General features: G+C 40.2%; 1 protein-coding gene across 12 annotated transcripts in view; it reads left to right on the forward strand.

Annotated features, from left to right (window-relative positions):
- stk33 (serine/threonine kinase 33) overlaps positions 1-23,154 on the forward strand; it is a 158,068-nt gene extending 134,914 nt beyond the window's left edge. For 9 of the 12 annotated variants that reach the window (XM_078220736.1, XM_078220734.1, XM_078220735.1 and 6 more), the window contains 2 exons: positions 2,594-2,674; positions 20,760-23,154. In XM_078220736.1, coding sequence (XP_078076862.1) covers positions 2,594-2,674; positions 20,760-20,975 — 297 coding nt within the window. In that variant the 3' untranslated portion in view covers positions 20,976-23,154. The remainder of the gene's footprint in view (positions 1-2,593; positions 2,675-20,759) is intronic. The other 3 variants (XM_078220745.1, XM_078220744.1, XM_078220742.1) reach the window with 1 other exon arrangement.
- Positions 23,155-23,493: the final 339 nt, after the last annotated feature.

A 23,493-nucleotide genomic window follows, 5' to 3' on the forward strand; every position in this document is an offset into this window, starting at 1 on the left:
CCTCTACAACCACCCTCTGGCTTCTGTCAAGATAGTCAGATCATGTTTTTCTTTTGGCACTGCAGCCATCTTCTTGTGGCAGCGCTCAAGGCATTGAATCCTTCATGTTGTCTTCTTGCTGCTTCTTCATCAGATGCTTTTTTGATTTGATTTGATTTTTTATTGTCACATGTATTAGTATGCAATGAAAAGTATTGTTTCTTGTGCGCTATATAGACAAAGCATACCGTTCATAGAGAAGGAAAGGAGAAGGTGCAGAATGTAGTGTTACAGTCATAGCTAGGGTGTAGAGAAAGATCAGCCCATTCAAAAGTCTGACAGCAGCAGTGAAGAAGCTGTTCTTGAGTCGGTTGGTACGTGACCTCAGACTTTTGTATCCTTTTCCCGATGGAAGAAGGTGGAAGAGAGAATGTCCAGGGTATGTGGGGTCCTTAATTATGCTGGCTGCTTTGCCAAGGCAAGGGGAAGCGTGGACAGAGTCAATGGATGGGAGGCTGGTTTGCGTGATGGATTGGGCTACATTCACGACCTTTTGTATTTTCTTGTGGTCTTGGGCAGAGCAGGAGCCATACCAAGCTGTGATACAACCAAAAAGAATGCTTTCTATGGTGGATCTGTAAAAGTTGGTGAGAGTCTAGTTGACATGCCAAATTTCCTTAGTCTTCTAAGAAAATAGAGGTGTTGGTGGGTTATCTCAACTATAGTGTCGGCATGGAGGACCTGAACAGGTTTTTGGTGATCTGGACACCTTAAAACCTGAACCACTTCGATGTAGGGTTCCTTGCCCCTGGGGATCAACAGGATGTTCTTTCTTCTGTCCACTTAGTGCAATGGAAGCCTTGGTGCAACGTCAGAGAAGGTTTGTGCTTGATCTCTCCCTCCTTCAGCTATTTACTCCAGAAATTTGCAGTACAGGTTTTATAACAAAAGCGAGCCTCCTATTTAAGGAGAGACTGGTTGTCTTTAAATTGCATCCTGGTCTCTGATATGAAGCCCCTCCCAGAGAGGTTTGCAACCAATGAATAACGCATGTAGTATTGGTTCCTTGCATAAATGATTATAATCAAAGGCAGCATGGATTTTGGCAAAAAGGCTCTGCATTTCGAAGTAATTAATTACGAGTACTATACATTGCAACATTCCTGACATGCATAATAAGGTGCAAAATAATTATTAGTTTCTTTGTAGAAGGAAGGAGCTATGGAGTGGAGTTTTAACTTTGCCTTTGAATGTTCAGCATCAGCTAGGAGGAGGATAGAGAAGAAATTCTGGGAAGGAGGATAACCTGTTGTTATCAGAACCCACTTGATTTTCCTGGTTGAAACATGGTGTTTTCTGTAAGGGGTTATTTTCCTCCCTGTGCTGTGCCTAAGTGATGATTTTTGCCCAGGTGATATTGCTTGTGAATCTGTGCACAAGAATTTGAAATACAGCAGTCTTCAGTGTGAGCAATTTTATAACCAATCTGATTGAGCAGATATGTAATCTAAATAGCTTTTCTTTCATAGAGTATGGGGCTGAGATTGAGAGTGAGAATCCAAAATAGTAATTATTACTCACGTCATGAAATTAGTCAGACCGGGCTGATAGGTGCAAGCTATATCACACGGGCTGCAACGTCTTCACCATCTCCCCACCCCCCCACCCAAACGGCAGAAGGAAAGTTGGCTGACTGCTAGCTACATGCTGAGGGTGGGATAGAGCAGCAGAGAGTGGGACTTCCAGCTCTCAATGGGAGCTATAGACAACCCTAGCAGTCCCAGCGGCACCAGAACTCGGTAGCAAGCACAGCCAAGATTGCATAAAGGAGCACAAAGGGGAGTGGTGGTTGCTTCAGAAAGGTAAGCCCGTCCTTTTGATTGCGGTGAGAGATCTGAGAAATCAGCAAGGCAGGAGATGAGGTTTGAAGGTTAGACAGCAAGGAAGAAGGGGGGGGGGGGGGGGGTGCCCAATGCATACAGGGCGACCTCCCGAATGAAGTGTCCCCTTCCTTCCTGCCATTCTTTCACCTAAGCCACAAAAGCATACTGCTCAACCCTGCCCAGTTGTATTGTGGCGTGAGCAGTGTTTGATCCTTGTCAATGAGCTTGTCAACAATCCCCAATGGACTTTTAATTATTCATTTAAATATGGCAGGCAGATTGCCAATTTCAGCACCCATCCACCCACCTAGGCTATTACAGGGGTCAGCTCAGGAACGAGCGGATAGCAAGTGGGCCAGCCGTGCAACATACCTTATCTATTTTTCAGCCTTATGTGTATTTGCCTAGGCTTAATTTCACAATACAGAAGTGGGTGTACAACACTGCAGCTGAAAGTTGTGTGCAGGATGTACGTGACATTTCTTTTGTTTTAGTAAAAAGCATGTTGCAATCAGGCATGCGCAGCTTTGTGTTTTTGAAGATGATTAACCCATTCTATTTGTTGTAACCATTGAACCTTCCTTCATATTTCATTATAATTCACTTTGACCTTATTCTGGCACTCAGTTTGAGTCAAACCTTATTTCAATGGCTAATCTAAACCTGATTCTGAATCAGAAACCACTGGTATATGAATCATTGCTCATTGTAAAAAAAATGTACCTCTTCAGAGCTTGAAGAAGAATACCATTGCGAGCTTATCTGTCGATGGATCACTTCCTGTGAAGAAGACCAACAAGTTCAGCAGCAACGTGAGTGCCAACGAATAATAAAACAAAGTACAATCAGATTCAAAATGAAAGGCTTAATTGAAAATAAATCAGCAGATAATTCGAGTCACGTTATTTAGTCCAGATGGAACTGACATTAAATTATAATGAATGTTCATTTAACATCCATATGGCTGTGTGCATATATTTATAAGTATGAGGGACTGCAAGTGAGAGGCTGTTGTGTAAATAAGTTAGTACTTCTGTTGCAAATTGATAGCCTTGGTACCTTCTAGAACTATAGATATGAAAAAACATGACTTTGCAGCTTTGAGTGTGATGGGATTTGTAGGCTATAGGTTCTACCATTTTATTTCACTTGTGTAGCTAACATTTTAGGAGTAAAAGATAACATATTGATATTTTTGTTAATTTGTCCAGGGTATATTCAAGATTAAGGATGGTACTAATATTGCCTAACTTTATTTTAAAAAATCATGTTATATTTTACCAGTTGTGATCACTATCCACTAAATCAATGCCTTTCAGTACTTTTCAGTTGTGTAGGCCATGTTATATTGGCCAAGCATACAGTATTTGGGCTTCTTCCCAGATTCACCTTTAATGAAAGCAAGTATGTGCACGGCGTAGCTATGATTTTCAGAGGAAGGCATAGCAGCCGGTATAATCTGCATGGCACACGTTATACTTAATTACTGAAAAACATCTGTTGACATAATGAACCAGGTAGGTAAGTTAAATATCATCAATGCTAATAAGTGGGATATGATATGAGAGGGATTTAAAATGCCAGCCTTGGCTCGAAGGTTACCATTTTACCTTCTGAATCAGAAGGTTGTGGAGTGAAATATCATTCCACAGACTTCAGCGTACAATCACAAATGAAACCACAGTGCAGTACTGAGAGATTGTGGCACCAGTGGAAGTGTTCTTTGGATAAAGGATTAAACTGAGAACTTGTTTCCCGTTCATGGGAATAAAACATCTCGGTATTATTCAGGAAAGAGCAACACAATTCTCCCAAAGTCCCAAACAATGTATATTCCTCAAATGACATAATCAAAAACAGATTATCTGGTCATTATCTCATTACTTTGTGGGATCTTGCTGTGCAGAAATTGGCTGCTGTGTCTCTATAATTTACAATAATTACTATTACAATAATTACGATCTTGAGCCCACGCTAGCTGTCTGTGTGAATATCGTAAGAAGTTTAACAACACCAGGTTAAAGTCCAACAGGTTTATTTGGCAGCAAAGGCCACTAGCTTTCAGAACAGGCTGTTCCTTCATCAGGTGGGTGGGAGAACTCCCACCCACCTGACGAAGGAACAGTCTGTTCCGAAAGCTAGTGGCCTTTGCTGCCAAATAAACCTGTTGGACTTTAACCTGGTGTTGTTAGACTTCTTACAGTGTGAATGTCGACAGGGGCTCAAGATCCAGAAGTTACAGATCTTGCTGGCGAGATTGCGATCTCGAATCTTCCCCACCCCTCATCTGCGACGGCATCAGGTTCACTCCCACTACAAGCATGAACCTGATTTACATTCACTTAAATGTATTTTAATATAATTAACCACACCCCTCACCATATATTGACCCTCACTGTATTTTTAAACCGTTAACAACGGGTTCACCAGACGTGAACCTGTCGTGGGAATCACCCCAGTGGCTTAAAGGTAAGTACAGAAGTATACTTCTGTATAGCCCCCAGGGGAGACGGACATGGACAGGCAGTGCCGGTCCTGATTGGGGCGTGGGGAAGGGAGTCCCTCAGATCACCGTGGTGGGCTTGGGTTGGTGGTGGGTGGTGGGGGGGTTGGTGGTGTTGGTCAACAGTGTGGGGGGGGGGGGGGGGGGTTCAGTGAACGAGGAATAACTCTCCTGAAACTTACTAGTCCCTATGCAGTATGTCCCCATGACATCCAGACTATGATTAGGAATGCAAAATGTTCAAGATGCTGAACACATGTTTGCACCTTATCAATCCAATGCAAATGTTGGTACATCACCTTTTCTTTAGTGCTTATTTAAAAATGCCAGGAACATTTCACTTAAATTGATAATATGTAACGCTGCATTGTGCTTCTGCCACATAAATGAAATGTAATCTAATAATGAACATACATATGTAAAAATGAATAAAACAGGCCTAATAAATTGGAATAGACTTAAAACTCGTTGAGAGGGTAATGGCAAAATATATAATTGGGGTTGCTAGAGTAGATAGCAATTAAGAAAATGATGAGCAATACACTAAAAGCTATTCAAGATGCAGCAAAGACTTCCTGGTTTTAAGGATTGAAGGACGTAAATGAAAGATCAGTATAAGGAAAAACTGGAATCCTGGGAAAGAACAAATGTGTGATCAGCCATTGCTGTAAAGGAATGCCTTGATTTCTGAGTCCCCTCAGGATTGGTTTATAGAATGTAGGTACCATGGAACTGTCTGAAGATAAAAGTATGTGATAGTCCCCAGGGAAGAAAGCATTCACTTGTGTGATGGCATGCTGCTGGTTGAAAGTGAGTTATATGTGTTTTCCTAATGCCCTGTTTTTAATAACCCCCATGCCATGGACGTTGTAGGCTGTTGTGACCTTAGTAGTGGTCTTTAGTGAGATTAGGCTGCAGCATTTGGCCTAACTATGTGACAGTGTGTTTCAAACTCTTACACATGCAGCCACTCTTGGTTAAGTACAGGTAAGAGGACTTCTAGGGATACTGGCTTCTAATATTATGCACTACAGTGCAGCTTCTGCGGCCAGGCTGCCTCCATTGCTCTTTTTTTAAGACACCTACTCCTGAAGTCTGCTGTTATCTTCTCAACGTTAACTAAATATCTAAGTTTTATGTTATCTGCAGCTTTGAAATTACATCCATTATATATGTCCAAGTCATTAATAGAAATTAAAAAGAGCAGTGGTCCTACTACTGTGAAGTCATTACCAGTTTAAAACACAATTGTTCACCGCTACTCTCTGTTTTTTATCCCTTAGCCAGTTCCGTATCCATGCTGCCATTGCCCTTTTAATGTCCATGGATTTGTCATGGTTAAGCTCCTGACCCTCTTCAAAGGGGCATGGTTAACTCATCTCTAATTTGATAAAACTCTAACCCTTATCATTTTTATGAATGTTTCTCCCTCTCAGACATTTTCTCTGTGGAGCTGTTGTGCAAGAGCAGCAGCAAATCTGGCAGCTTTCCTGGAGAGTATGTAAGGTATTCCCTGAACAAGACCATCAGTGAGTTGGTTAGATTAATAAGAACTATGCTAAATCTGTGTGTGAATATCACTCAAAAGCCAAGTAGTCATTATCACTTGGGTAGAAGAACAGGTGAAATCTGCTTAAACCATCAAAGTGTTGTAACAAAAAAGGCTATGAAAAATAAGATTTTCTTTTAGAAACCATTATCATCAACCATTCAGCTGCTGCAATGCCAGGCTCAACCTCGGCTTTTTCACAACACCACATTCTGTTGTTGTGCAGTATACATTCGCTGTTTTCACTTTTGTAGCTGAAATTAAACTATGCAAAAAAGTTATTTGGCTGAGTCTGCAGTGGAGTTTTGACATGGGGCACTGCTTGTTGACGTCATAGGTATGGTGATTGGGATGGCATTATGGCTGACAGAGCAGCAGCTGCAGCAGGCAGGATTGCACAGGGCTTGCAACTGCTGAGAACAAAGCAGTAGGTGGGGTAGGAGGAAGAGCTCGCAGAAGACCAAGGCTGGCATTTTTATCCCTCTCTAGAGTGTGCAAGCCAAGAATTCAAGTTGCACTGTGAGTGGAAACTGTACTTGACCAGGAAAGTCACTGCAGAGCTATGTCACGTGCTGGAGCAGTGGCTGCAACCCAGCATCAGCTCCATGTTTCTCCTTGCCTGTGACTCTGAAAGTGACTGGCCTTGCATCTTTATGTCTTGGGGTCATTTGAAGCTGCAGTTGATGAGTTTAACAACATTAGTCAATCTGCTATATTCGCCTGTCTCAAGAATTAAATCTTCACCAAAATAAATTACTTCAGCTCTTTCCTTGCAGAAGCGATGAAGCAAGAAGTCAAGGCTTTGGGTTTTTGTTATTATTTCACAGGATGTGGGCATTATTGGCTAGGTCAGCATTTGTTGCCCATCCTAAATGCCCTCAAGAAACTGTATTCTTTAGTCACAACAGTCCATGTGATGTGGGTATACCCACTGTGTTTTTAGGAAGGGAGTTTCAGGACTTTGACTCATTGATAGTCAACATGGTGTTCTCATGCACAGATTGCATTTGTTCTTCTTGGCGATAGAGAATGGGGATTTGGAAAATGCTGTCAAAGGAGCCTTGGCAATTTGCTGCACTGCATCTTGTAGATGGTACACATATGCAGTATGCATGAATGTGGAGGGACTGAAAGTTTAAGATGGTGGATGGTGTCCAAGGGGCTGCTTTGTCTTGGATGGTGTCAAGTTTCTTGAGGGTTACTGGAGCTGCACTCATCCAGACAAGTATCCCATCATAATCTGATCTGTGTCTTTTGGAGTCCTTGGAGTCTTGCAGTCTTTGAGGAGTCAGGAGGTGAGTTACTTGCTGCAGAATTCCCAGTCTCTGACCTGCTCTTGCAGCCACAGAACTTAAGTAGCTGTTCCCCAGTTAAATTTCCCAGGATGTTGTTCGTTAGGATTCAATGATGGCAATGTCATTGAATGTCAAGGACATAAGGTTACTTTAGTCTTGTTGGAAATGGTTTAATTCACTCAGCAAAACGGCCAGTTATTTACCTTTGTTGCTGTTAGACCCAGAATAAAAGAGACTTTAACCAGGATTCTTTCAATAAGCTCAGAATGATAGGTTCATTATAAAACAAAACTTATTTCTTAAAACATGTTACAAGATCTGGTACACGTACAATTGTACTCTGGAAGTATAACTATCTACTACCCCTTTTTAAAAATACTCCAACATGCACTCGCCCATATACAACAAATAGATGGAGTTTCTGCAGCAATGTCTTTCCAAATTTTAAAGGAAAAATACAATTTTGAAAGATATGATTCTAGCATCACCTTTTTCCGAACGATCAGTAACAATCTCATACACTGCATGGCTGATTCTGGTTATTTAATCACTTTAAAACAACAGAGACATACTTGATGACTCCTACCTCTGAATTCAGATTTTGACTTTTCCTCTTTCACCTCAGTCATTGTCTCTCTATCTTTTTAACATATAACAGTTACAGCACCATTAAGTACCAGGTGTTCTCAGTGTGACTTTTTTTTCAGACCTGACACTTGTGTGGCAGGCATGTTACTTGCCATTTATCAATCTAAGCTTGAATGCTGGCTGAGTCTTGCTGCATATGGACATGAACAGGTTCAATAGCTGAGGATTTGCAAATGATAGTGAACACTGAAATTATCAGCGAACATCCCCACTTCTGACCTTATGCTGGAGGGAAGGTCACTGGTGAAGCAACTGGAGATGGTTGGCCTTAGGACACTATCCTGAGGAATCCTACAGTGATGTCCTGGGGCTAAGGTGATCATTACCAGAGAAAGTTAAGTGGATATATGTGTCAGGTCTGAGGTATTTTTAAAAATTATACGGTAAAAGATTGATAGACCTTGATTCTATGCCACAAGTTATTGCTCGTCAATGAGTTCCATATTTACTTCTCACCCATGCCAAGTCCCCAAACATCCTACCTCGCTGTCATTGTATCTCGTGTATTTTATACCCATAATTCAGGGCACACCTTGAATTGGCAACTTACAGTTCAAAGCTTTACCACATTCACATCTTCCTTTTTTTTAACATAAAAGCACTGAGCATGAATTTGGTCACTTGTTGGCGCAGAGGATGGGTTTCAGGTAGTGTATTATTCAGGTCGTGTATTGGTCATTATTGGTGATAAGTTGCACTTTGAGTCACTGTCTGTGTGGAGTCTGCACGTTCTCCCCATGCCTGCGTGGGTTTTCTCTGGATGCTCCAGTTTCCTCTCACAGTCTGAAAGACGTGATTGTTAGGTGCATTGGCCATGCTAAATTCTCCCTCAGTGTACCCAAACAGGTGCCAGAATGTGGCGACTAGTGGATTTTCACAGTAACTTCATTGCAGTGTTAATGTAAGCCTACTTGTGACACTAATAAATAAACTAAACTAAACAATCTTGCTTTAAGAAGTTTTATTTTAATTACCCATATGTTCTTTGGAAAAAAATGTTTTTGATGAATTTGATAAATAGGAAAAAAGTGTCAGATAGAAACTACACTGACTTAAAAAGATACTGAAAACATTTCGCAGTGGAAGTGCCAATTTCAAAAGCCTCATCCCCCGTGGACTTCCATTCCAAAATGGGAACGTGAAAAAAAGAGCAACTCAGCATGAACCCCGACAAATGTTGACAGGTGTTTATTGAAATATTTTTGCATGTAATCTAAGGACTCATTGAGGCTAGAACACAAATTCAGAAGGGTACTGAATTGCAGCCCAAAGATAAATTGACATAGTGTCTGCTCTCCCAGTTCAGCACTCCCTATGCACGAGTTGCACAGCTGCTCTCCTGGCACGTGGGGGTCACTGGAAACGCCCTTATTTGTTGAGGAAAAGGGAGTCCATACCAAAAGAATTTTAAGTTAAGATTAAAACAGAGTGACTCAATGGCCTACTTGGGTTTTATACAAACAACATATGCAATCATGTGGCATTGCTCATCTGAAGTATCATGAGTGCGTTTCCTGCATTATGTTTTCCCATTCAAAGGCATACTTTTAATGTCTGTCGTGAATACAAATGATGTAGAGAATAAATATCCTGTTAACTAGATAATGTATTCCTGAATCAATTTAATTTTTATGAAAGGAAGGAAGGTTTTGTTTTCATTTTTGGAACTAAATTTTTACCATCATGCTGCTCTTAATGTTAGATAGACGTAGAGAGATTTCCCCTCACACTATCCAGGAATATGACGACTCCCAACCACAGAAGGCAATCCCCCAAATGTAGTGATATTTCCATTCATCAGGGTGCTGCTGAGTAATACCACGTTATGTACCATTCTGTGACAAAGCCTCAACAGCTAGGAACTGTTACTTACCAGGAACATAGATTTTTCACAAACAGCAATGCAAGGTGATTTAGTAAACTAAAAGCCATTTCAGCAGTGGCTGCAAAGAGAGACAGTGCTACATTAATAGACCTTGGGATGGAAGCCAAGAATCAAGTTTCTTCAGAAACAAGATCAATAGTAGCACTAGTAAGATAAATATCAAATTTTAGCTGGTACATAATTATTGTAACTCAGAATCTATTTTCAATCAATAAATGGCAATTCGTTCACAGTTGTCTTTCTTATTTTAAACAATTTGAACTTTATGAAAAGCTGTGATGCAAGAAATGTACTGCATGTTTAGTACATTTGCAAGAGTGAAACTGAGGAATATAAGACACCAGTCACAATTATATAATTTTCTTTATTTTGATCAGGCTGGTTTAAATAAATAAGTGCCATTTACTTTGAAAACTATGTCTTGCAGTGATGGATCTGCCAATCAAATTAGATTTCACAGGTATCAGGATGACCTCCCAAACACCAGGGAAGAAATTCATACACCTTGAAGATGGAGCCAAACTGCAAACTTTTCTTGCAAGACCTCCTGATTAGATAATAGAGAAGACAAGGAATGGAACTATAAGGAATTGTAGTATTGTGGTCATTCTAACTTCTAATACTTGTATGGACTCCATCCCCCCCCCATCCCCCAACACTTGTGAAGCAACTCATTTAAACAAAAGTCAGATAAACTCCCACCTGTAAAACAATCTACTTAAACAGAAATTAGATGACTCTTTATATTGGCACCTAGATATTGCGGATTTGTTCAAGATTACAAGAGGTGTACAAGATTATGAAGGGGATAGATAGGGTGAACGGTGGGAAGCTTTTTCCCAGATCAGAAGTGACGTTCACGAGGGGTCACGGGCTCAAGGTGAGAGGGGCGAAGTATAACTCAGATATTAGAGGGATGTTTTTTACACAGAGGGTGGTGGGGGCCTGGAATGCGCTGCCAAGTAGGGTGGTGGAGGCAGGCACGCTGACATCGTTTAAGACTTACCTGGATAGTCACATGAGCAGCCTGGGAATGGAGGGATACAAACGATTGGTCTAGTTGGACCAAGGAGCGGCACAGGCTTGGAGGGCCGAAGGGCCTGTTTCCTGTGCTGTACTGTTCTTTGTTCTTTGTTCTATTAACTTTGCATAACAAGCTATAACGAGTGTAGCTTCTCATTAGGAATAACGAGGAATCCATTTTAGGATTTAGGAATTAAAATAAAGTGCTGGAAATACTCAACAGGTCTGTAACATCTGTGGAGAGAGAAACAGTTTATTTTTCAAGTTGAATATGATTTCTTCAGAACTCTTGTTCATTTTAGGATCCAAAACAACCAGTATTGGAATAAAACAGATCAGGCTCCTGATCTGTCATAATATGCGGAAGCTTTTAATGTTCTGAGAGATCCTTAGATGTTTCCAACACAGAGAAGGATTATTTGTACTCTGTTCTCTCTCCCAATAGTTGCTGCCAGACTTGCTGCGTATTTCCAGCATTCTGTTTGTTTCAGATTCTATCATCCAGAGCATTTTGCTTATTTTAGGGGTTATTTTTGTGTTTGTGCTGAATCTTTGCTACCCCAATCCAACAATGAATTTCACTGCTTTGTTCTCTCCCCACATCCCTGTATCATCATCATCATCATCATCTGTCTCAAATATTTATCCAGTTTTTCTTTAAAAGATACAGTTGTCTCTGCCTCAATCACCTCTTGTGATTTAACATTTCAACAATCCTAGGAGTTAACAATTTCCTATTCTCTATCCTTCCTCTCTGTAATAATTTTAAATCAATGACCTCTCATCACTACCTCCCGAACTGGAACAGATCATCTTTTTGTTCAGATTATCAAAGTTCTTCAGATTATCAAAGTTCTTCATGATTTTAAAAAGCTTTATTAAATTTATTACAAATCATCCAAATTTTTCCTCAACTCATTCCCAATCCTGCTATCATCCTGTAAATGTAAGTTGTGCACTCTCTTTGACCCCATGTTCTATAAAAGGTTCCCCAACGTTACACTCAAACTTCAAATCTAACCAGACAAAGGTGGTATATAATTTATCATTCGCTCTTCTCTGTTTTACTCTGTCCTTATTTCTAAAAGCTAAAATACTATTGGACTTTTAAAAAATTTCCTTTATGCGCCTGTACTCAGACCTTTTTAAGGAATATCTATTTGAAGCCCTAGGGGTCTCTGTTGATCCACTTCTTCTTTCCATTGAATGTAAACTCCTGTATTTCTATTCAAAATGGATTATCTCACACAACACCAATTAACTAGTGCATAGCAAGCAATCTAAATTGATTATTTTCTGTGCTGCTGAAGATAGAAGTTGAATTTTCACAGTGTAAAGGAATTAGAAATATCAGCTAAGGAAGACAAGGAATCAGGTCCAGATGGATGTTGTACTTAAAATTCCTAACAAAATTAGTCAGGTCCTTGCCATTATCTTTAGAGAATCATTTCAACAAGAAACTGAAATGATACTTTAAAAAATATAGTACCCAGTTAACTATGGACTAGTGCTCTCTGTCATGGCAAAGTATTAGAAGGTCTTTGTGAAAGTTGGATAATGAAATATTGAGGTGGATATTGTATTGTAAGAAGGTGTTTGTATGGAGTTTTGTTTAGTACTCACTAAAGTTTGTGGAGAAAATGATGGGCCTTGTTGACAGAAGACAGTCTGTTGATGCAATGTATTCTCACAGGCACTCAATGGGAACTTGTCAAAAATGTAGAGATAATTCTGGGGAGGTTTAATCTATATGTAGACTAGAAAAATCAAATGGGCAAAGGTAGCATAGGTGAGTTAATAAAATGTTTTTCGGCTAGTTTCTTACAACAGCTCATTCTGGAGCCAACCAGAGAGCAGGCTATACTAGACCTGATATTGTGTAACGAGAAAGGATAAATGGATAATCTCATAGTGAAGGCACCCCTAGGTAGCAATAATCATAATATGATTGAATTTCACATTCATTTTGGAGAGAAGAGTGGATCCTAGTATTTTAAACTTAAGTAAGGGCAATTATGAGGACTAATTGAACTGGAAAATGAGGTTAAAAGATAAGTCAAAAGAAGTGCAGTGGCAGACGTTTAAAGGGATATTTCAGAGTACACAGAATCAATACATTCCAATGTGAAAGAAAAATTCCAGGGGGAGGACCCACCATCTATGGTTAACTAAAAGGTTAAAGGTACTATTAAATTAACAAAAAAGCAGATAATTGGGCAAGACAGGAGGCATGTCAGATGATTGGACAGAATATAAGAAATAGCAAAGAATGATAGACAGTTTAATGAGGAGGGAAAAATTAGAGTATGAAAGAAAGATGGCTAGAAATATAACACCAGATAAGAGTCTCTGTAGATATTTAAGTAGAAGTTAAAGTGAACGTTGGTCCTATAGAAAGTGTGTCTATAGAATTAATAATAGGAAGTAAGGAGATGAGAAATGAACAGGTACTTTACATCAGTCTTCACTATAGAGGATACAAGTAACATCACAGAAATAGTTATAAATAAGGAAATGGAAGAGTGGAAGGAACTGAAGAAAACTAAAGTCACCAGAATAGCGGTACTGAGCAAATAGTTAAGTATGAAGGGTGACAAATTCCAGACGCTGATGGACTTCATCATAGGGTCTTGAAAGAAGTGGCTAATGAGATAGTTGATAGGTTGGTTTCCAAAGTTCCCTGGATTTGAGGAAGCATCCTTCAGATTGATTAATATCAAATGTAACTCCTTTATTCAAAACAGACGAACAGCAGGAAACTATAACCCAGTTAGCTTAACATCCGTCATAGGAATAATGTTAGAAGCTATAATTAAAGTTGTTAAAACAGGGCACTGAGAAAAATTTAAGGTAATTGGGCAGAGTCAACATGGTTTTCTGAAAGGAAAATCATGTTTAACCAGCTTATTGAAATTCTTTGAAGGAGTACCTTGTGCTGTGGATTAAGGGAAACCAGAAGATATGCTGTACTTTGATTTCCAGAAGGCATTTGATAAGGTGCCACATTAAAGGTTATTGTGGAAAATAAAAGCTCATGTTGTGGGGTAACATTGGCATGAATAGAAGATTGGGTAGCTAATAGGAAACAGAGTTGGGATTGGGTATTTGTCTGGTTGGTTGGATATAACAAGTGGTGTACCGCAGGGATCAGTGCTAGCGCCTCAACTTTTACAATTTATATCAGTGACTTGAATGAAGGGACCGAGGGTATGGTTGCTAAATTTGCTGATGACACAAAAATGAGTTGAAAAGTAAGTTGTGAAGAGGATCATAGGATCAAAGGAACATAGATAGGTTAGGTGAGTGGGCAAAGGTCTGGCAAATGGAATATGATGTGGGAAAGTGTGAAAATGCCCATTTTAGCAAGAAGAATAAAGCATATTATCTAAATGGTGAGAGATTGCAGAGCTTTGAGATACAGAGGGATCTGGCTGTTCTAGTGAATGAATCACAAAAGTATGCAGGTGCAGCAAGTAATTGGAAAAGCCAATAGAATGTTATCCTATATTGCAAGGGGAATTGAATATAAAAATAGGAAGGTTATGCTTCAGTTGTACAGACACTGGTGAGACCACATCTTGATACTGTGTACAGTTTCGGTCACCTTATTTAAGAAAATATGTAAATACTTTAGAAGCAGTTCAGAGAAGTTTTACTAGATTAGTACCAGAAATTGGCAGGTTGTCCTATAAGGAAAGGTTGGACAGGTTAGGCTTGTATCTACTAGAGTTCAGAAGGGTAAGAGGAGACTTGCCTAAAGCCTTTAGGATCCTGAGTAGTATTGACAAGTTGGACGCGAAGAGGATATTTCCTCTTGAGAAAATCTAAAATTAGGGCTCGTGGTTTACAAATAAAGGGTTGCTCTTTTAAGAAAAGGAGATGAGGCAAACGTTTTTCTCTGAAGGTCTTGAGTCTTTAGAATTTTTTCCTTCAAAAGGCAGAGACTTTGAATATTTTTAAGGCAGAGCTGGACAAATTCTTTATCAATATGGGGGTGAAAGGTTATCAGAGATATATAGGAATGTGGGCTTGAGGTTATATCAGTCCACATCTTATTGAATGGCGGACCAAGCTCGTTAGGCCAAGTTAATGCTCTGGGGACATTATGATATCTAGTGGAATTTTAATACAATTAATTAAACAATAAGTTTGGAATTAAAACCTAGTCGTACCAATGGTGACCATGAAACTATTGAATTCTTGTAAAAAAAAAACCCCATCTGGTTCACTAATGTCCTTGAGGGAAGGTAATCTTCTATCCATACCCAGTCTAACCTTCATGTAACTACAATCCCACAGCAATTTGTTGACCCTTAATTGCCCTCTGAAATGGCCAAATAAGTCACTCATTTTATCAACTTGTTTTAGAAAAGTCACAAAGAATAAAATTGGATGGATCACCTGACGTCGGCCTAGGCACCGGAAAGGATAACGACAAAGTTTGTCTAGTCAATCCTGCAAATCAGACCTTACTAACATATGGGGGAGGGCTGTGCCAAAATTGGGAGAGCTATCCCACAGAGAAGAAACAGGTTGACATAGTTATACTCAACGAATGGTATATTACAGCCAATGTCCCAGACTCCGCCATCACCATCTCTGGGATGTTCTGTCTCACCAGCCTTCAAGGTTGACCTTGCTGCCCCAGAGGCCAACTGAGGCCCTTAAACAGCCAATTAAGTGCCACTTGAGGGCCTTATCCCATAGTGGGGAGTGGGGTAGGCACTGTCATGGGTAAGCTGGCGGATATACCCTGTGGGCTCCCTGCGAGCTTGGAACATTGTGGGGTGGGGCCTCCTAATCAAGCACCTGTGCCCCATGGAGAACCCTCACCAGTGGTGAGAGCCAACCCTGCTGCCCATCACAACAACTACCCCAGTTGCCCCACAACCCACTGGGACTTGCCTGACTGGCCCGAGTGAACCCATGTCCATTCTTCTTATTGGAGCTCCATGGCTTGTTTCTGCTACAGGCTCCCTGCAGGCTTGGCTGCGGCCAACGCTCCGGGTGGTGCTGATGCTGCTGGAATTGAAGAGCTGGCTGCCCTGTGATTAACCTGCAGCTCCCAGTGGTGGATTCCAATCCTTCAAAGACATGGGAATTCCCTTGGGGCTGCTGAAAATGGCCATGGCAGGGTCACCTACATTAAATAGCATCCTAACAGCACTGTGCGTGTACCAACAGCTCAAGGACTGCAGCAGTTCAAGAAAGCAGCTCACGCCCACCTTCTCAAGGGCACCTTGGGATGGGCAATGAATACTAATCTAACCAGCAATGCCGACATCTCATAAAAAAATCAGCCTGAATAGTGCAGTGGGCAGCAAAGTTAAGGAAATCTAATGTTCCTGGTTATACCATTAGGAAATAAATACGATTAAAATGTAGGAACCTTGTCAGAGAATTCTCATATCTACATTTCAATTGTCTTAAGCTGAACCAGATCTTTTGCAAACTTATGTTTGACCTCAAGATGCTCTTCTAAGCACATATCGGACGGAATTTCCCCCCAAAATTCTAAGTGTCACAAAGATTTCACTCTGTTTCTTTTTCAGCGAGCTGCCACATGCAATTTTCCACACTGTCACTTCTCACGCCAGTAAGTTGGGGAGTGGGGGGGGGCTAAGCTCACTGGGGAAGCTGGCTGCAGACTGCTAAGTATGTGCTCTGATCTCCCATATGCTGGATACATGGGATATCTGTCAACCACCTCCACAGACCCCCCCCCCAATAGACTCTCTCACAGACCCCCCCCAATCGCCAACCCTCCCCCAATTGCCAATCCCCTAATGGACCCTCCTGATTGGCAGCCCTGACCTCAGATTGCCGGCCCCACACCAGCAACCCCCCCAGATACAGATTCCCCACTTCCCTCCCCTCCTACTAACCATCCTACCCTTCCTGTTTGCCTCCGCCTCCATCTAGCCCCACTCCCACTGGGCAGTGCCAAGGTCCCAGGCTGGCACTGCCCCCCTGTCCCTGACAACCCAGGGGGCCTCAATGGCTCCTGTCCAACCGGTGAGGCCATCACATCTGGTCCCTGTTGGAGGGGACCAGCTGTGATTCTCGCCAGTGAGAACCTCCACGGACAAGGTCGGAAAAGCAACTGAACCCGGGCAGTAGCATCCTGGGCTTGCTAAACAGATGTAAATTAGGATATAAATATTTAAATCAATCTCGTGCCCTTCCTGGGAGCGATGCTGATCACATCACAAACAATAGCCTGGGAAGATTGTGACCGGCCCGACTCCAGGCGCGATTCTGATTTTTTGCTTCCTGTTCAAAATTCCTGCCTTGCTACGCTACTCGACCAGCGCAGTGGGGTGGGAAAATCACGCCCATCCATTCCATTACCAAGATTCTCCAGTTCCACTTCCGTAATATTGCCAGACTGCAACTCTATCTTAGCTCATCCCCTTCTAGAGTCATAGAGGTTTACAGCATGGAACCAGGCCCTTCGGACCAACTTGTCCATGCCGCTTTTTTTTTAAAAACCCCTAAACTAATCCCAATTGCCTGCGTTTGGCCCATATCCCTCTATGCCCATCGTACCCATGTAACTATCTAAATGCTTTTTAAAAGATAAAATTGTACCCGCTCTACTACTACCTATGGCAGCTTGTTCCAGACACTCACCACCCTCTGAGTGAGAAAATTGCCCCTCTGGACACTTTTGTATCTCTCCCCTCTCACCTTAAACCTATGCCCCCTAGTTTTAGACTCCCCTACCTTTGGGAAAAGATATTGATTATCCAGCTGATCTGTGCCCCTCATTATTTTATAGACCTCTATAAGATCACCCCTCAGCCTCCTACGCTCCAGAGAAAAAAGTCCCAGTCTATTCAGCCTCTCCTTATAACTCAATCCATCAAGTCCCGGTAGCATCCTAGTAAATCTTTTCTGCACTCTTTCTAGTTTAATAATATCCTTTCTATAATAGGGTGACCAGAATTGCACACAGTATTCCAAGTGTGGCCTTACCAATGTCTTGTACAACTTTAACAAGACGTCCCAACTTCTGTATTCTGACCGATGAAACCAAGCATGCCGAATGCCTTCTTCAACACTCTGTCCACCTGTGACTCCACTTTCAAGGAGCTATGAACATGTACTCCTAGATCTCTTTGTTCTGTAACTGTCCCCAACACCCTACCATTAACTGAGTAAGTCCTGCCCTGGTTCAATCTACCAAAATGCATAACCTCGCATTTGTCTAAATTAAACTCCATCTGCCATTCGTCAGCCCACAGGCCCAATTGATCAAGATCCCGCTGCAATTGGAGATAACCTTCCTCACTGTCCATCATTCCACCAATCTTGGTGTCATCTGCAAACTTACTAACCATGCCCCCTATATTCTCATCCAAATCATTAATATAAATGACAAATAACAGTGGGCCCAGCACTGATCCCTGAGGCACACCGCTGGTCACAGGCCTCCAGTTTGAAAAACAATTCTCTACAACCACCCTCTGGCTTCTGTCAAGAAGCCAATTTTGTATCCATTTAGATACCTCACCCTGGATCCCGTGAGATTTAATTTTCTGCAACAACCTACCATGTGGTACCTTGTCCAAGGCCTTGCTAAAGTCCATGTAGACAACATCAACTTCACTGCCCTCATCTACCTTCTTGGTTACCCCTTCAAAAAACTCAATTAAATTTGTGAGACATGATTTTCCAGTCACAAAGCCATTGCTGACTGTCCCTAATCAGTCCTTGCATCTCTAAATGCCTGTAGATCCTGTCTCTCAAAATCCTGTCCCTTCTGAAACCCACATCCATGCTTATTACCTATAAACTTAATTATGCCAATGGACTTCCAGCTGGTCTCCCATCTTCAATCATATGTAAGCGTGTTCGCATCAAAAACTCTGATGCTTGTATCTTAATTCATGCCCAATCTTTTTCATCCTTCACCACAATGCTCATTGACTGCACTGGCTCCCAGTCTGACAACTGCTGAATTTTAAAGTTCTTATCTTTGTTTTCGAATATCGCAAAGGCCTAGCCTCTTACCTCCCTATTTGCATAACCTCCTCTAGCCCTACAAGCCTTAAAAATCTTCCGGTGTCTTGTGCATTCCCTAATATAACGATTTAGCAACCTTGCTTTCAGCTGCCTTAGCCCTAAGCTTTAGAATTCTCTCAGTAAACCTCTCTACCCCTCTCTCCGATTTTAAAGGGCTCCTTTAAATCTATCCCTCTGACCAAGCTTTTAGTCAGCTCTTTTGTCTCCTCCTGTGGCTCGGTGTCAAAACATGATTTTTTTTATCACTAATGCTCCTATTATGCATCTTCGGATGTTTTGCTACATTAAAGGTGCAAGTTATTGTTCTATTCAGTAGCCAGGAACGATGACCTTCATTGAATTAAGCACCTGTACTGGATTCAGTAGTCCTGTTCAGGTTGGGAGTACATTCGTTCATTAACAAAGGGTAATTCTCTATGCCTCCCCCCCCCCCACCTCCCACCCCCAACTCTTGAATAGGTGAGGGGGAAACTACCGTATAGTGAACCCTGATAAGAATATATTTTCCGAATTAAGTCCTAGATCATTAGCAATCTATGTGCTACGATTGTTTAATTGCAAGATTACCTTTTTCATACCTGAAGTTTACTATACAGGGCCTCTAAGAAGAAATGTTTCAATGACTGAAGACAACAGTATATTTAACAAATTCCCTTTAGATCCAGCTACACTACAAGTTTTGTGTGATAGGAATGCAATTTCAGCTTTGCATTAGTGCTAAGCTGACAGTCCAGAGTCCTACCTGATTTTGTGGGGAATGAAATGGAGTGAGATCACCTAGAAGATGCTGTCTCAAATTACTTTAGCTTGATACTGTTTAGAATGTAAATCTCATATGCCAAAACTCATTTTTTTAAGCCATCAATCTGCATGTCGATTTGTCCGTGTGCAATAAAATGATCGGCTTTTTACTGGGATTGGGTTAATACTGACCATTTCAAATCAGATCATTGAAAAGGTGGGACAGGAAGCGGATTGATTGGAGAGTGGAACTGGAATTGAGAATGCTAATTGCTCCTGTTGTTTGTGTCACAACAATGGAGGCCGGAAAATGTTTAAGTGAGACTTTGTTTTCTGAGAGTCACAATTACAAATCTGTTTAATCAGTGCTTTCCCCCAAATAAGCTATAAGTAACAAATTATGTGCTAAAATTGAAATTTTAAATCCATTTAATTATTCGTAGGAACGTAAGGCTTGCCTGGTTGTTGTCTTATGTGAGACATTATTTCCTTAGAGTGACGTGATTGCTTTTATGAGATAGTGAATTTGAAAGCATTAATTGGCTCTATTTGGCAAGCTTTGCCATGTACAATTGCTGGAGTTTGGAAGTAAATTAGATTGGAGTGATAATGGAGTTTAGTACTTTAAAAGATGTGCTTGATTAAAATGTGTCAAAATGCTAATTGTAACAAATTATAGGTTGAAAATCAGTGTGTTATTATGGGGGGTGGGAGTGCATGCCTGCATAGAAAATTAATCTTACGCCTTCAATAATTTTCTAAATTACTACTGCTAAATACGCTTCTGCATACTGCAGTAAAACTGATGCAACTTAAATTAGGGAAAGCCTGCGTTCCACATGTAGTCTAACTCCTTGGCTTCATGTGCCATATCCCTCTGTGCAATGTTGGGGACTGGTGCCAGGCTTGTCCTTAAAGCTGTTGGTCAGAGTTTTTCCTTACTTTCTTGGTTGCCATGCATGATAAATCTAGCATGATATCTAGCATGATATCAAACCTGATGTACAAAGTGCACTTTTTTCTACCATTCTGTAAACCTATCGGATCTTAAATTCAAATGTTTAAAGAGAAGAGATTTCTCCCATTCTCTAAACGTTTAAATTTCTAACCTGCAACTTACAATAATTTACAAACTATTGTGACGGGGTGATTATGAAACTTGAAATTTGCTTACATTTGACATTATCTTATGGTTGATTTTCACTTGTATTTTGGTTATTTTCAGCCTATTGGGAGCAGCAAGGCTTCTCCAAAGCTCAGCATGAAGCGATCACCATTACAAGATAAACGAACATGGTCTCCCACACATCTGATCCCACCAATCAGATCAGGTTCTATCACTGGTAAGCCAGAGATACGTAGATCCATAACCCCAACCGGTGATGGTTCTGGATGTAAATACACAAATAAGTCTACTCCCAAAACCAAAAAGAGCACATAGGATAAAGAATTTTAATATCGAGACCAATAAACTTCAAAATGACGCCAAATGCAAATACTTCAAAAAGGAACCATGGATTGCAATGTTACAAGATGACTTTGGCTTTCCCCTCTTTGCTGCTGACCGCTATGAATACATGAAGGTTATTTTTTACTTTGACTTATATATTTCACTTGGTTTTATACAAATTCCAAGAGAGAAGTATTGAACAAGGAAACTTCACTGATTAGCTATCTTTAATATTTATTAATGCATTGTAGATGGAAGACTCCTAATTTATCTTGCTTAGAGATATCAGTACTGTTGGAAATCAGAAATAGTTTATTTAAGATGTCTGTCTTTGCTGTGTAGGAATTTGTTGCATTTGCACATTAGATTCACTGTCATTGCTTATTTATTTAGTTGCTACTTGGAGGCTGCAGAAACCCTAAAAAAGCCAATCAATGAATAGCCTGTAATGAGAATTAGAACATACTTTTCTATACAATTAGTTGACCAGGCATGAAGAAATTTGTTTTCATTATTTAGTAGCCCATAGAGCCACTGTAAACATTGTCACTGTTAATATACAAACTGAGTGATTGCAGCGTTATTTTCAAGAGTTGCAGACTGAACAATTTTATACTGAGTTCTGCAAAGGGAGGATGAAAAAATGTAAAATATGTTAGATAAAAACAACTACTTATTTACACAAGAAGTATTACTGTAAAAATGTACTTTACGTGGCTAACTTTGAGTTTGAATGTGTTGTACCTGAACTGTGCATGATACATTTCCTATGCTGTTTAAATATATTGAGTTGGCCTAAGATGTACTGTAGCATGACATTATGCACCAGGAATCCTAGGACGTGTTAACTTGTGCATATCCATCTAGATAACTGTAGAAGGATAATGTTACCTGTCCTTGACTCAAGTTTTCTATAACACATCCAGGGCTTTTAAAAGCAGATGTTTTCTTTTGAGTTGGAAAATAAATATTACCACCTTTAAATTAAAACTTGTAGGGATGTGATTTTTTTCATCTTTAATCTGATTCCAGTCACTTTGCATGAGCTGCTTTGACATTTAATCCTTTCTTTCAAAAGTATTCCTTTTATAAACATTTTTTTACACGTTCAAAAGGTATTGTACTAGTTATAAACTGTATACAAACAAGTGGCTTCAGCCCAATATTGTCGTTTGAACTAAAATTTTGACACATCTCTGTCTTGAGGTTTCAGATACTCAGATGTGCCGTAAAAATGTGAAATATAGAACTGAATTGTTTTTACATAACCTGTAGTCTGTGCAAATACTTCATGCCTGTGTTCGTTGTGTCGCTGCCCTCCATTGAGCTCCAGTTCTGATCATGTTTCTGATGTAATTTCATCATGCCATGTCACTTATTCCGATCTTATTTGACTGAGTTGCCATTGTAAACAAGGCTGAGCACACGAACCCAAATAAGTGTGGCGTAAATGAACACCAATTGTGACATTTTCTCATCAAATTTTAGTTTAACCATTTTAAATGATGGGTAACATTTGAAGATGAACATTTTTCCAAGTCGATTGAGTGAAATATGCTTTGTGAAATGCGTTAATACAGAATGTCACATGGAAGTAAATTCCTTATTAACCTGGTGATTTGGCACCCAGACAGGTAGGGGAGAGAGCTATCAAAAATGCTACCACTACATCATATTGATTGGTAATTTATGTATTCCTATAAAGTAGGCATTATTATAGGCATGCCTCCTGGTTCAAATAGCTTTGAATAAAATATTGTAAACTGAAAGGTTACATGTTACTAATTGTCAACTGAAACTTTCACCTCTGTAAAGCAATGCTCACTTTTGTCTTCAAGTAAGTGAAAAATGTGAAGTCTCAAGTCCAAGTGTGAATGGCATTACAAAAATATGATGGACTGCATTTTTTGGAAGGATCAGTCTACTTATTCTGTTTCACTGTTAACCCTATAAAAGCTAACAAACCTATCCACAATGAACCTATTTGTGTGTTTTATTTTTCAGTATGTAACTGACGTCCAGAATAACATTAAATCCCTGTCTGTTCTTAGAAGTAAATTTCTGGGCTTTGCTTTTCTGTGATATGTTTCAGTAAAGTCTCTTAAGTTTTTCTTATTTCCACTAGCTGGAAGTACTAGATATTTCACAGTAACTTCATAGCAGTGTTAACATAAGCCTTACTTGTGACTAATAAATTAAGTTTAGTTTATATGCAAATCAGGAAACATTTGTTTTCTTTATAAAGTGGGCAAGTATTTAACGCAGCAGCCAAAGTATATGCAAATATTCAAAAACAAAGATTGAGCAATACTTTTCAGTAGTGCCTATACTGAAACATTTGGTAATTCACACTGTCTACTTCACTGTGAAGTAAAGTTTTTAAACAATTCTAGAGTATGGGTGTATCAGTACAGGTGTATCAGCTGTGGCTCTGTTGACTCTTGCTCCTTGAAACACCAGGTTCTGGATTCAAATCCCATTCGAGCACAAAAATTATACTGAGGCACTG

This window comes from Mustelus asterias, chromosome 9 (genome assembly GCF_964213995.1).
Source record: "Mustelus asterias chromosome 9, sMusAst1.hap1.1, whole genome shotgun sequence".
In the NCBI taxonomy this organism is placed as follows: domain Eukaryota; kingdom Metazoa; phylum Chordata; class Chondrichthyes; order Carcharhiniformes; family Triakidae; genus Mustelus; species Mustelus asterias.